The 12,800-nt window shown below is 44.7% G+C and overlaps 1 protein-coding gene and 1 long non-coding RNA gene across 2 annotated transcripts in view; both read left to right on the forward strand.

The window, feature by feature from the left end:
• The first annotated feature begins 658 nt into the window (after positions 1-658).
• LOC135376744 (uncharacterized) lies at positions 659-5,385 on the forward strand. Its single transcript, XR_010417827.1, has 3 exons — positions 659-775; positions 2,485-2,535; positions 5,342-5,385. It is a non-coding gene; the product is annotated as an uncharacterized LOC135376744 (long non-coding RNA).
• A 17-nt stretch (positions 5,386-5,402) lies between these two features.
• The window catches only part of LOC135394850 (uncharacterized), a 46,323-nt gene continuing 38,925 nt past the window's right edge, over positions 5,403-12,800 (forward strand). Inside the window, exons 1-4 of the mRNA XM_064625882.1 lie at positions 5,403-5,429; positions 5,504-5,510; positions 7,557-7,685; positions 10,894-11,089. Of these exons, the coding sequence (XP_064481952.1) occupies positions 5,403-5,429; positions 5,504-5,510; positions 7,557-7,685; positions 10,894-11,089 (359 nt within the window). The remainder of the gene's footprint in view (positions 5,430-5,503; positions 5,511-7,556; positions 7,686-10,893; positions 11,090-12,800) is intronic.

Genomic DNA, 12,800 nt, shown 5'->3' on the forward strand with positions numbered 1-12,800 from the left:
CGCGGTCGTTTCGAGACCGGGTCAAAAAAGTGCTAGCTGGCAAGTTCCAGGGACACGGAAAGCACCACACGAACATGAGAGATTGCTTCGTTTTGCCAAATCAAACACGACTGCTGGGGATCTAGCAAAAAATCTCGCCCCGTGAAAGGTATTAGGTACAGCAGTCTTCTACTCTTCCTTTCATTTCCATGAGTCGCTATGTAATATGATTCATTTCAGTCACGTCCATCATCAGCATCCTGCCGACACAGCTCATTTTCTCGTGCTCTCTAATCTATCGTTGAATTCTTGTTGCAGTCGTGGATGATACTCTTTCTTTCCGTGTCCTATTTTAGTGTCACCATCTGGGGACCATTTAGGCTGCTTGTGGGCACCTCAAAATTAAAAGGTTCAATTGAAATATATTATTATCGGCTTTTCTTTTTTTTTCTCAGACATGAACCATCCAACTCTTTAATTCAATGAGGCAAATATAATTCGTTAATAAAAACAACCTAAGAAAATTGCACGTCGGTAATTTCTCAAGCCTCTTCGCCGGAGAGTGTCATTCTAAATGTTTTGCGCACGTTGAAAGTGTGTCAGCGTGAAGTTTCTCTATACAGTGTTGTTGTGGACTTCCGTACGTTTCAGTGTATCACCGCCAGGGAGTCCAGCAATTGGGAAGTAGAAGAAGTTTTAAAAAAGACAACCCCCTCGAGCCACGAGATCACTCCTGCCTGTGAAGAACCATTTCGTCTTGTCGTGAATTCTTCGGTACAACAAGCAGCTGGAATGAGTGAGTAATATGCGTCGTTGCTGTCCCGACTTCATGCTGTCATGGTGCGATCCCAATCAGGGATACTGGTATTTTTAATTCAGAAAGTGGAACGAACAGCGACTCGCTGACGGTTCACTGAAGCAGGAGTCGTTCGCTACCTTGGAGGCAGATTCTTCTACTACTGTTCTCCAACCAGATTATGTTCCGAAAAAACAGTGTGTCATATTTACGCAATCTACGAAAAGGACGGGATTAAAAGATAGATACGAATGCGATGCTCGTCAATGCGATGTCTGTCTTTGGACGAAAATACGGTAATTGCGTTATGAGCGGCAGCAGCATTTTAGGAACCGCTCCGGTGAACTCGTGTAGCCCTTCTCAATACTCCTAATTTGCTCTTCAGGTAGTTTTCGTTACACGGTGGTCTAAAATCGCCTGTCAGTAGTTCTGCTCCCCACGTAACCTTCGTTGCGCTTGAAGGGACTGTGTCAATCTTCTATTTGAATGTGGATCATATGGTGCGCGTGTTTATTACTCGAAGGAAATCCGCACCACTTTCCCACAGTCTGGAGGCACTTAGCCATCAAGGTGCTTCTTGTCCTGCCGTTGACCCCTAATTCCCCGAACGCATTCTACGGCTCTCTTTTGTTAACTTGCCGCTGTGTCTTTTCATATGATTGCATTGGTTTCCTCCACGTGTACCTCCGACCCATCTGTATGTCTGTCCGACATTGTCGAGCCACCTCCTAAGGATTGCGTTTGTTTATATTTGTATTGCATTTGTTCGTATTTCTCTCTGCCCTCACCCTTTTCTCTTGTAGAATGTGACATGACCTCTATATATCCCTCACCACTTGTAACAGGTACTCAAACCTGGAGAAGTGCAGCCAACTGCACGAAAGCATTGTTTCTAATTTGGGTATAGTAAACAGTTGATGCTCTTAATCGTCCTTGTTATATTCCAAAGGAATACTTAGGTTACGTCAGTGGAGGTTAGAGAATGGATAAACCTCGGGGTGCTCATTTCCAACAAGCCCGTCGCGGACAGTACCTGAATTGGTTAAGAGCGGTACATACGATACGAAGTACCACGCATCACGCCACAACATCGTGGATTTTGTCGCACATATTGACCTTCAGACTGGTGTGAACGTGGTGCTGACATCAATGGATTTCTCTAGTACTCCCGGAAAGAAGGTATAGGGAGTTCCTTCCCTTTCCCCCGCAACGTAGTCTTCATACGTTAAACGAATGCTATGCGGAGTGGCGTTCTAGGTGTCTTAGCCCCCAGTGGTACGTTTCTGTTTACGCTGATCATCTATTTATGACTTTGTTTTGCCTATCTGGTACTTCAGAGGTGAGGAACAAATCGTTGCCCACCGTCCGTTAGTCGCTCGCATGCAGCTCGTTTAATCGCTATATAATGATTTCACAAGATCCATTCAGAAAGGGACTGCCTTTCACGCTCTTCGAGTCGTTGCCGGTAAAACGTCCCACTCCTGCTCTGATTGGCTGGCAGGAACGCCGAGTCTGAGGGCGCCTACATTTATATAAACCTCCATAGTATGTTTCTCCCTTAAGTTTTTAACTTTTTTCCCGAACGCGATGTCTGAAACTTTGTACTTAGTCTGACTGATTTTTATGTGCTTCCTCGGCAACACGTCAGGCTCTGAGCTAGGCCTTGTCTTTGCAGAAGTTTATGCTATGGTTTAATTCTAACACGTCAGTTTCAGGTGAAGAAGAAACTGGAGCCGGTACAGGGAACGCCGAGCAGCCAAGTGAGTCAAAATATTTTACTACAAAATATTTTAGTAGAAAACAGCAGCAGACTAGGGGGCTCGTTAGGCTCCGCAAAATAACCCCGACATCTACGACCAAATGCCGAGATTGTGATAAGATATTTCATGATGGTGCCCAAATGAACAACCGCAGTGTGTACACATATGAAACGAAAATTAGTGCTGGATATATTGACAGACCTCTTTTTGCTGAGTATCAGGGCTAACTCATGCGAAAGTATTTCCGTGCAAGATTAAACGAAATTTTAGATCACATTAAAACAATAAGCTCAAGGACGTAAAATGCACTGCAGAAGTCATGGTCCTGCTCAACGTACGGAACGCAAGAAACTGCGAGATGCTACCGTTACCTCGATTTCTCTGCTCGGAAACGACTCCGCTGCAACGCGGCATCTCCACACGGCAGCCACAGTATATGTTTTGTGTGACTGGACAACGCAGTTTCTTAGCTTCTATAGCTCGGCATATCGTGGTTCGAAACTCACGGTCACAATCATCTGATAAGGCGTGAGCTCTGCATCGGCTACGAACTTACGTGACGGTCGGCATGGCGTATCGGCGAGCTGGATCATGCAGCATAATAGCGCGCTCACCAGATAACATCACATGTACTGCTTCACTAGTCGCACCTGTTTCTTAGGCAAGTAGTTGAAAAACAGCGCTCGTTTCTCTTTTATCGCTCGCTTCAAACACAATTTCTGGACACGTTAGAGCAACCATGATAGAAATTCATAGTAAAACACGTAGACCCCGGACAGACATGCGGTCAAGGGATTTTTTCTGCCAATAATATTTGCCACATACTGGTAACGTTTTCATTTCATTTCCATTGACGGAAAGTTGATTTCTTGAATTGAACTTCGAAATTTCCCATGGCAACCTAACGTTTTCTTTGTGGAAATGGGTTCCCCGTGGTCATTTTACTTAGTATTGTGCATAATCCCACTCGTAATGCAATGGCAATTGCCAAATAAATTCTCTGAAAATCCGTGGAAATGATCCCTTGGCTCCGCCTTTATTTCGACGGCTCATAGTTTGAGCACAAAGCTGCGAATAAAGGAGGTTGCATTGACAGGCCACACGAGGGGGGAAAGGGGTTACAAGCCGTCGGGTGACCTCATTTTTGAAATGATAGCTCTGATTCCAGCAGTCATCGCTCGTGTTTGTTCCGTGGGTAAGGCTTGTAACCCTTTGCCCCCTCGTGTGGCGTGTCAATGTAACCTGCTTTCTTCGCAGGTTTGCGCTCAAACTACGAGCCGTCAAAAAAGAGGCGGAGAAAAGGGCTCATTTCTACGGATTTTGCAGTTTGGCATTTGCAGTTGCATTACGAGTGGGAGCATGCGCTATACTGAGCAAAATGACCACGGGGAACCCATTTCCGCAAAGAAAACGTTAGGTTACCTTGGGAAATTTCGGTGTTCCGTCGTGGAAAGAAAATAAAGATATTACCAATATGTGGCAAACGTTATAGGCAGAAAAAAATCCCTTGACCGCATGTCTCTCCGGGGCCTACGTTTTTTTTACTATGAATTTCTATCATGGTTGGTGGGCCACCCTGTATATACAGCTAAATGCGAGCATATCTTTTAGATATATAGATACCACTTTTTCCTAGATGAAATCAGTTGCAATATAACATATGCTGATGGGCACTCCTTCGGAGTGCATTAACTTTCAATATTTAACTGTTTAATTATAAAAGCTACGAACTTGTCCCAATTGAGAACGTCTGGTCCCTTCGGTCACCTGGCACCGGAGCCGTGTTCAGAATAAAAATCCTTTCGATAGATCGTCCGCAAAGAATTCGTGAAGGAACCTTTTTTTTTTCTTTCTTTTGTTCATTGGGCATCTTCGGTCACGCGTCTTTCCTTCATCACCAATGAGGGTGAAGGAGCACAGTACCGCCTCATGCGTCGAATATGAGGTTTAACTTGCGGAAACAAAACAAAAAACAAATGTATCGTGTGACTCTATCGGAACTTCCCTTATCTTGGGTTGGATTTTCTGTTTTCTTTTAATCTTTTTCCAACCCGCAAAAAGCGATAGTGTGCTCTTTCCTCCTGTCACATTGGGGCTGAAGGAAAGATGCGTCTCTAGAGATGCGCAATGAACAACGCAAATAAAAATGGTGTTCCTCCACGGATTTTTTTTTTTTTTGGGACGATCTATCCCTCGGATTTTTGTTCTGAAAACGGCTCCGGTAAAAGGTGACCGAAGGGACCAGATGTTCTCACTGGGACAACTTCGTAGTTTTTATAATTAAAAGGTTAGTTATTGAAAGTTAAATAATACATTGCCGCAGGAGTTCGCTAATGCCCTCCTAAGAAGTGCACTTCAGCAAATGCTATATTGCAACTGATTTCATCTCAGAAAAAGTAATATATATATATATATATTTATGAAATATGTTCGCACTTAGCTTTTAAGTGCTCAATCAGGTCGGCTATATGGAAAATATGCCAGTTGTTACTTCGGTGTCCTGGACGTGCGAAGTACGTAGGATTCCCCAATGCGTGTTACCGCGTATGCGGTTAAATCCCTGCTTCACTTAAATCGCGTAATGTTCGCTCATAAATGCCACCATACTTTGAAACTCTTGTCTCTCACATCGATTACGTTCACTAGTGTGGTTCGAATGTGCCTGTGAAATGTGCTGGTGGAATACATGTCGTTATGCACCTAAGTCTGACACGCTGTGTTCATGAGAAGATAGTTAGCGTAGCGTTTGTGACCGGTTGGACAGTCATCGGTTGTGCCGGTAACTCACGATGTTCATTGACGTTAGGTGCCCAACTTCATCCCGCACAAGATGCCCGCATGGAAGAGAGTAAGTGAAAAAGAAAAACATGCGCATGTCACTGAGAATAAGCATGGTGATCGTGTTCAACATCCATACCGACATTTATAGACCTAAACTAACCACGTATATCCTTCTGTTACATTTCAGGTGAAGGGTAAGTAATAGTAAGGACGTGGAAGGTACTTGTTCCATCATTGACGTGTCGTTTATCGAGAAAAAAAGAAGGTGCTAGCAGTTGGCAATGGATGCCGCAGCATCTGTACTTTCTTGGTATTCACGGAAATAAGAATCGGGGTCCATTGGCTTCAGTAAATCCCTATTGCAAAGGAAAGTCGTAGTCTGTTTTACAGTGCCGCTATCCCGTGCAAGTGATGTAGACAAGCTGCGAACACGCGCAGACGATGTGTCCCACGTACAGTCTCGCTCTTATGCTGTGTCTAAATTGCAAGAATGCTGGACATTTCGTATATCCCAGCGACATTCATGTCTATGCGAGAAGCGGAACCGGAAAGGAGTGAGCTCCGGAAATGTCGTAACCATTAATCGTTCTGTTGTCTGGTGGCCAGGGTACGCTGTGTACGGTGTAGTGAGGTGATATCCAAGAAACGGGGTGGAACACATCTCCTGGAATTGTTTTGACTGGCTTCACATACTCAATATCGGTTGTAAATTAGGAACTCAACAATACTCATCTCCTTGGACGAGAACTCTGCAAGGTCCGCCATTTTCTAGCCGGAGTCGACTCGGTCACCGGACCTCCCGCTTTTATGCGGCAACGCCCTGCCTGGTAGTCGCTGGATGAAAAGCTTATTTAGGAGACCGACATCTCAGGGCTGACCACCCGGCCTCAACGTATTCTGCAGGGGTTATCCAAATTGACTTGGGCAACAGTACCCATGTTATGTCATGGAGAGTATCTGCTGCAGTCACTAACACATAGCTGACACTTCCTCAGGTATTTTTGAACCCAGAGCAAGCGTGGTTAGTTGATGAGGAATATTTCAATAACAATCACTGCCCTTGAAGCAGAGTTAGCGGTTAAATTGAAGTTAACAGGGAGCTGGTCTCTGTTCAAGTGTTAGTCGGGGTTGGTGAACTCTACCCTATGCCAAAAAAAATCACTGACCGTCCCCTTGCGCAAACCACACAACCATGCGATTCATGTTTAGTGAACCGATACGGCTATAATACGTAATGAAAGGAAATGTCTGACGAAAAAGTAAACAATCCCAGGACATAATCCCCTACGGCGGTGCAAGAACGGCGATGACCAGACTGATACCGGAAATGATCAGTACAAAAGCTCTACAAAGCGGATACAGCAATAGGCAGCAAGTACAACCCTAGTGGAAGAAAGCGCCCTAGTCCGTTTATAGCGATGCGACGATAAAGACGTTTCAGCAATTTGGCTGGAATGTGCTTCAGTTAGGGTGCCGAAAATTCGTGCCCGTGTTTATAAGGGCTATATGAAAACACAGCAGTCTCATTATCTTGTGTGAGATAACCGTTGCAGTGAAATTCATTTCCAGTTTAAAATTCCATATCGGAAATCGTTTCTCCTTTCGTTCTAGGTCGGCGCCTTCGATTGCGTTTGCAGTGGCTCTCTTGGTTATCTTCATCGGACTCGTGATCGGTACATCAGCATGTGAGTAAATTCCTTGTCGGTGTGTTTGAACTGCGTTGGAAAGTGTGGTTCCGTTGGTATAAATCATTAAGCGGAACTTTATTGCAATGTACGCAGTTTTCTCTGACAGCAATGTTGAAAACCTTGAGCATTAGTTCAGACGCTAATTTGTGCTGCCCCTCACTAGTAAATTCTAGGAAACCAGGGCCAGATCTTGAAGCTGTCGATAGACAGCAACAGGCGTTAAACTCGTCACCTTTCGAGAGAATGCCAGTCACAAGGCTTATTTAGAATTGCAACCAAAAAGGGTTGAGCGTGTCGAGTCGTGATGTTTCTACTGCAGCAACACAAAATAAGGACATTTTCTATGCGCGAGTCCGAAATCGTGCCCCATGGTCGATAACATTACCGTATCGCAAAGTTCTCGGGCCCGTTCTACTCTCAAGGTCGCTTTATTGTCTGCGCTCCGTGCATTTCATGAAAGAAAGCGGTAGTGGAAAAGTAGATGAAATCACAGATTGCGGGGTCGTTGGGCGTCTTTCTGCCAAGCAGTCCTTTCGTTCTTAATTATTTCAGTTTTATGGCACATCTTCTTCAAACCTGCTACGACTCCACAAACCACTTCCGCGGCTACGACATCGAATGGATCGGTGACTCCAAGCACTACGACTGCCAAACCATCGACGTATCCTCTGCCTGTGCCAAGTATGTGGATTTAGATCTACAACACAACTAACATTTCAAACGTCCTATGAACGGGGAACGTTCGCGCGCACACAAATCGATAAGTAAATCCATAGTCTCTAGTCAGTTAACGAGTGTAGCAAACTCCAGAATCTGTGTTAGAAGTAAGTAAAGTAAAGAAAAATTCAGAATGAAGAACAGAGGTGTACTACTTTCTGTACGGCATGTTCGCTTGACCACATGACACGCCTGCGAAGATCGTATCCGTTCCCCTCCCAGAGCTTCAGATTCACAATTAACAAATCAGTACTTGATTAAGCCCCGCAGATACACTAAGTGATCAAAAAGCGCTAATAGCTACTCGAATCAGTTTAGCGCGCTATGTTTTTTCATCCTGGTGGATATTAAGGAGTGTAGGGAGAGGGAAGGGGAGCTGTTAAGATCTTCAATGTAATCATTTAAGCTGCGTTCATGAACTTTACAGTTATACGCTTCAGGGAAATATTACATGAAAAAGCAGGGTGTGATCAAACACTATCTCCTGCGGACGTCCGAAGTATATCCCAGTGTCCTGAAGTGCGGTGGACGTCTCTGGTAGCTACATGTGTGGACGGGCCTACCCATATATCCGCAGCATGTCCTGTGACGGCCGTTTGTAGAATTGTCCGAATGGGGTCCATGAGGGCATGGTAGATGCGGCATTTATAGCGGGAGAAAAAGAAACGTGGCATGCTGTATCGTGGCCCAAGATTGACTTTCGATTATCTAACTGAATGCCTCAAACCAAAATCAGTAAGGAACACAGACGTTATCGTCATAGTGAGTTGATACGCCAAGCAGTTCTTCAGTCCAGTGTTGTTGGTATACGCAATCACATTACCTTAAACACCCCGTCCTCCATTTTGACTCACAGGGAAACATGACTATCGAATTTGGAGAAGGTCGCGACACGCAATATATAGTATCCATTTTCTTTTCGGAAAGATATGCCACTGCCATAATGGACTTAATTATGAACTTAATGGTTGTAATGGTTTAACTGTCCTTGCTTGATAGAACTTGTCGGTTGGTTGCTCATTCTCCGTAATGGGAATATGGGAAACAAAGAGGAGCAACAGAAACAAAAAATATGCAGTGGCCGAGGTTAAAAGAAAATGGCAGAAAAAAGTGGCCAATTACGCAGCAGCTAGAGAGCGAACTGTATGAATGATAATGAGGCAGTACAGGGCCCTGAGCGCGTACACAAGTAACGCCATGCACACGTGCAGACATCTCCGCGTCGTGTGAGGATAAACCACGGATATTTGTGAGAAGTGCAAACCGTGGTCACTCGGAGATGTGGAGGACGTCCGCAGGACAAACGTCTCCCTCCCAGGGAGATGCGGATTTCCGTGGAAGGATATCTCTGGGAACGTACGGGGAGTAGGAGCCCGTGATTATGTAGACTCATCCGTTTGCTTTAAAAAAATATCGAAACGAGTAAAGACCACGTCTGTACGACGATCCTAGCCAGCACCATAGGAGCGCCGACAGGGCCGTTGCTGATATTACTGTTGCCCTTTTTATTGACATTAGAGGTACTTGTTAAATGAAAATTTATTAAACTCAAACCCCAACAAACTCGTTACCTCAAGAAGGAAGTACCTGCATTGGTATTTTGATCGGAGTCAGAATTTAATACCTCGATTACCGCTATTGCAGAACCATGTCCCAGCAATGGTAACAGCGAATACTATAACATCCACCATCATGCACCACAGTCCTGCTAGAACGGCTGTAACTGTCCTGAAACTGTATTGTACTCCTGGACAGTACTGGCATCCTGTACTGTACTGTCATCCTGTATTGTACTCCAAAGGCGTGTTTTCTCAAAAAAAGAAAAAAAAAAGAAAACTCACGTAAAACCGACTGCATATAAAAGGTGTCCCACGAAAGCTGACATTAAATTATAATTCAAAATAAGTACACCACGTAGAACCATGTTGTCGCCGGCATTTGTGCTTACCGGAGTTTTGCCACCTCCTGAGATGAATGTAACGTACGTAACTCTTATTATGCGAATTTGCTGGGTAAATATCATTTTTTGACCCACCAGTGTGAAAAGCGTGCCCAATTTATTCAAATTAATTAATTCCAGAGCATAGCATTCTGTTACTTTTTGAGCGCAATCCCACGGAATGATAATTCAAAAAGTGCCTTCTTAAAAGTAGGAGAGAGAAGGCATAATCCCAGCGGAAGCCACAAGCTATAAGCCATGTTTGTGTTATCCCCTTGTGTTATGGCTCTGTGGGATGAGTTTACGACCTCCTTTGGTCGGGCTCACACGACTGCGCTCAAAAAAAGTTGTCGATTACTGTTCTCTAGGTGTCTCTGTGTCTCTAAAAGCATGACGTTGGGCTGTCTTTTCAGATGGTATAGCTCCTCAATATCCCCGTAAATTTCATTACTTTGGCTAAATTCGTCACGCTCTTCACATTGGTGAGCTAAAATGAACAACAAATTTCCTAGTTCATTTCACAAAAATTCCGTCATTCATGTCATTCACATCAGGAGGTGGCATAAACCATGTATGAACAAATGCCGTTGACCGCGGCATTCCAGGTGTTTTAGTTTGTTTATTACAATTCAATTACACGTTTTCTGGGACAGCCTATGAATTGAAACAGAGCATGCATTGTGTTAAGGGCTGTGTCCTCTGCGCAAAAGCGATGCTTTCAGACAGTGCGCGATCCAGTGGACGGATTGAATCAAACGGTATCTGTATAATGTACCGCACGAGCAGCATCACGGCTGGTAATATTTTAGCATTTGCCTCTTCTCAACAATCGACGTGCTATTGAATCGAGACGGCGAAAAAACTGCCCTCCGTAGAACGCTAACGTCTTGTCACGTGAATGTTTCATATAGGTTCTCCCTGTCTCGAGCCAACTTCTGAGAACAACTTGTGAATCGACATTTATTGGCACAAAAGTGCAAGAGCGCTTGCTCGTGCTCTCAAAAAGTTCCTACGCACCATGTAACGTGGAGCCGAGCGAGGAACACTAGGCGGCCTTCTGGTTCTGTATGATCCATGGCCACAAGACCCAGAGCCGTACAAACACGATGAACGAAAGAGGGGCGGTAGGCATATTACGATGCGCACGTTCATGGCAGGACCACACAACGCCAACCCATCCCTAGTGTACGCATGCAGTTGCAGCTGTAACAAGTACCTGTCATTCCATTTCAGCTGAACGGCTGTTCGTGTGTGTCCTGGGTGACAATGTTATCGTGGTGCAAGACGGTTTTTGTGACGTCTTATTGCTCGTCTACAAGAGCAGATTCCCTTTTGGGGGATCTGCAAGACTGCCAGTTATTGAAGACTTTAGGAAGACAAATCCAGGAAGTTGCGTCATCACGAAATGCGGCATTGACATGACAGTCCTGTAAGTAACTCTTGGAGGTCGACCGGCGTTTGATATGTCGAAGCAAAGGATTATGCCAGAGAGCAGGTGGCGTCCTCAGATTATTTGGGACCCATATGTTAGAAAAGTGCAATGGAATAATTTTCCGTTTTGCGCGATGTGTTCATGACTGACATGTGTCAGTAAATCGACAGATAGCCAGGCCAGATGCTGAACCCAGGCCCCGAGTGCTGGCCCTGTGCCAGAAAGGAACAGGCGGAAGACGTCATGCTGTCTTTCTCAGGGAATGCAATTGAAAACGATGGGCAATGTACTGAGATTCCAAATTGCGTGAAGGGACCCACAATAACACTAACATTAGGCAACACTCGACCTTATCTAAGCATCGCGGTCCTCTCTCGCGACGCAAGTTCGGAAATTGAGAACGTTCACGCTTTAAAGGGTCTCTGACCAGAAGCTGGAGAGCCTTTTGCGCAGTGGCTACCGATAGAATACACAAAAGCAACTTCACATACGAAAATGCGTGCCTCAACACCTCGTGGTTTTCGTAAATTCGAATTTTGAACATCGTGGTTCACGCCGACGCTGGCACACCTAGCGTCAAACCAGGAAAACGTACGCATATATATATAAAACTCATCTGGTCATCCCACCGGGATGACGTCAATCGCCCATGCAATCAGCGCGCAGAATGCCGTCACGTGATCGCGCACTACAACATCAACTTTCAGCAAGAACCAACATTTTTACGCCGATATACTGTTGTCACAATGTCTGGAATTAAAAAGTATGTATATACTTCGAAATCTACGACCTGTTTTATAACTACGATAATCCAATTAGCGACTTCCGTGGAAAGAGGAGCTACGAGGCTACGAGCTACGACGACTTTCGGGATCCAGCGCGCTATTTCACAGCGTTGGCGTAGTGTGTGTATTTCCAAGTTTTCTTTATTTATATCCTTTGGAACAACGGCCAATTTATCGAGGTACACAGACTTCATTTGACATGCCTCGGTTGAGTCGTCAAAGCGAGATTTCTCGGCGGGCATTCAGTTCCGTACGATACTGCGCGTTCAACCACAGCGGTAGGTATGGTTGGCAGCGGATCTTGACAATCGTATTTGAAGAATGCAGACTATGAGACGGACCCCTCAGTTTGAGTACAAAGAACCTCCGCCTACAGCAGTCCGCAGTGCTTTCCTTGAATCTATCTTCCAAGACTGTTGCATCTGGACGTGACGAGGTGAGTGTCTTCTGTATAATTTATACAGTGATTACTCTCCTTGTGAGAATTACGTTGGGGCATGCAGATGTTAGGAGACCATTTACGCAACAAACAAAAATACGGATTAAAGACAATTACGCACTAAATCAAAGGATTACTGTACAATTCCGAGTGTTGTTGAATGCAGCCATGCAAATGCAGTAAGCAACATCCACAGTACGTAAAATGAAGCTATTCCGCATCTAGGTGTAACATAATTGTCACAGCAGTGTGCACCAATGTAGTTCATGACTTCCTTGGACAAAATGTGGAACGAAATGTTGGAAATACAAGGCAGGGATCAGGTACAAGTTTTCTTCTATTTGTTTCCCTTATAATATGCAGCATACTGCACATAGTAAAGAAGGGCTCTGGATTCTAAACGAACGCAGTTGAAATCACACCACAGAGGGCAACTACGATAAAATTGCAGTGCACAAAAAAAAAAGAAAGCCTGGTGACAACC

Source organism: Ornithodoros turicata, chromosome 1 (assembly GCF_037126465.1).
Source record: "Ornithodoros turicata isolate Travis chromosome 1, ASM3712646v1, whole genome shotgun sequence".
Classification (NCBI taxonomy): Eukaryota; Metazoa; Arthropoda; class Arachnida; order Ixodida; family Argasidae; genus Ornithodoros; species Ornithodoros turicata.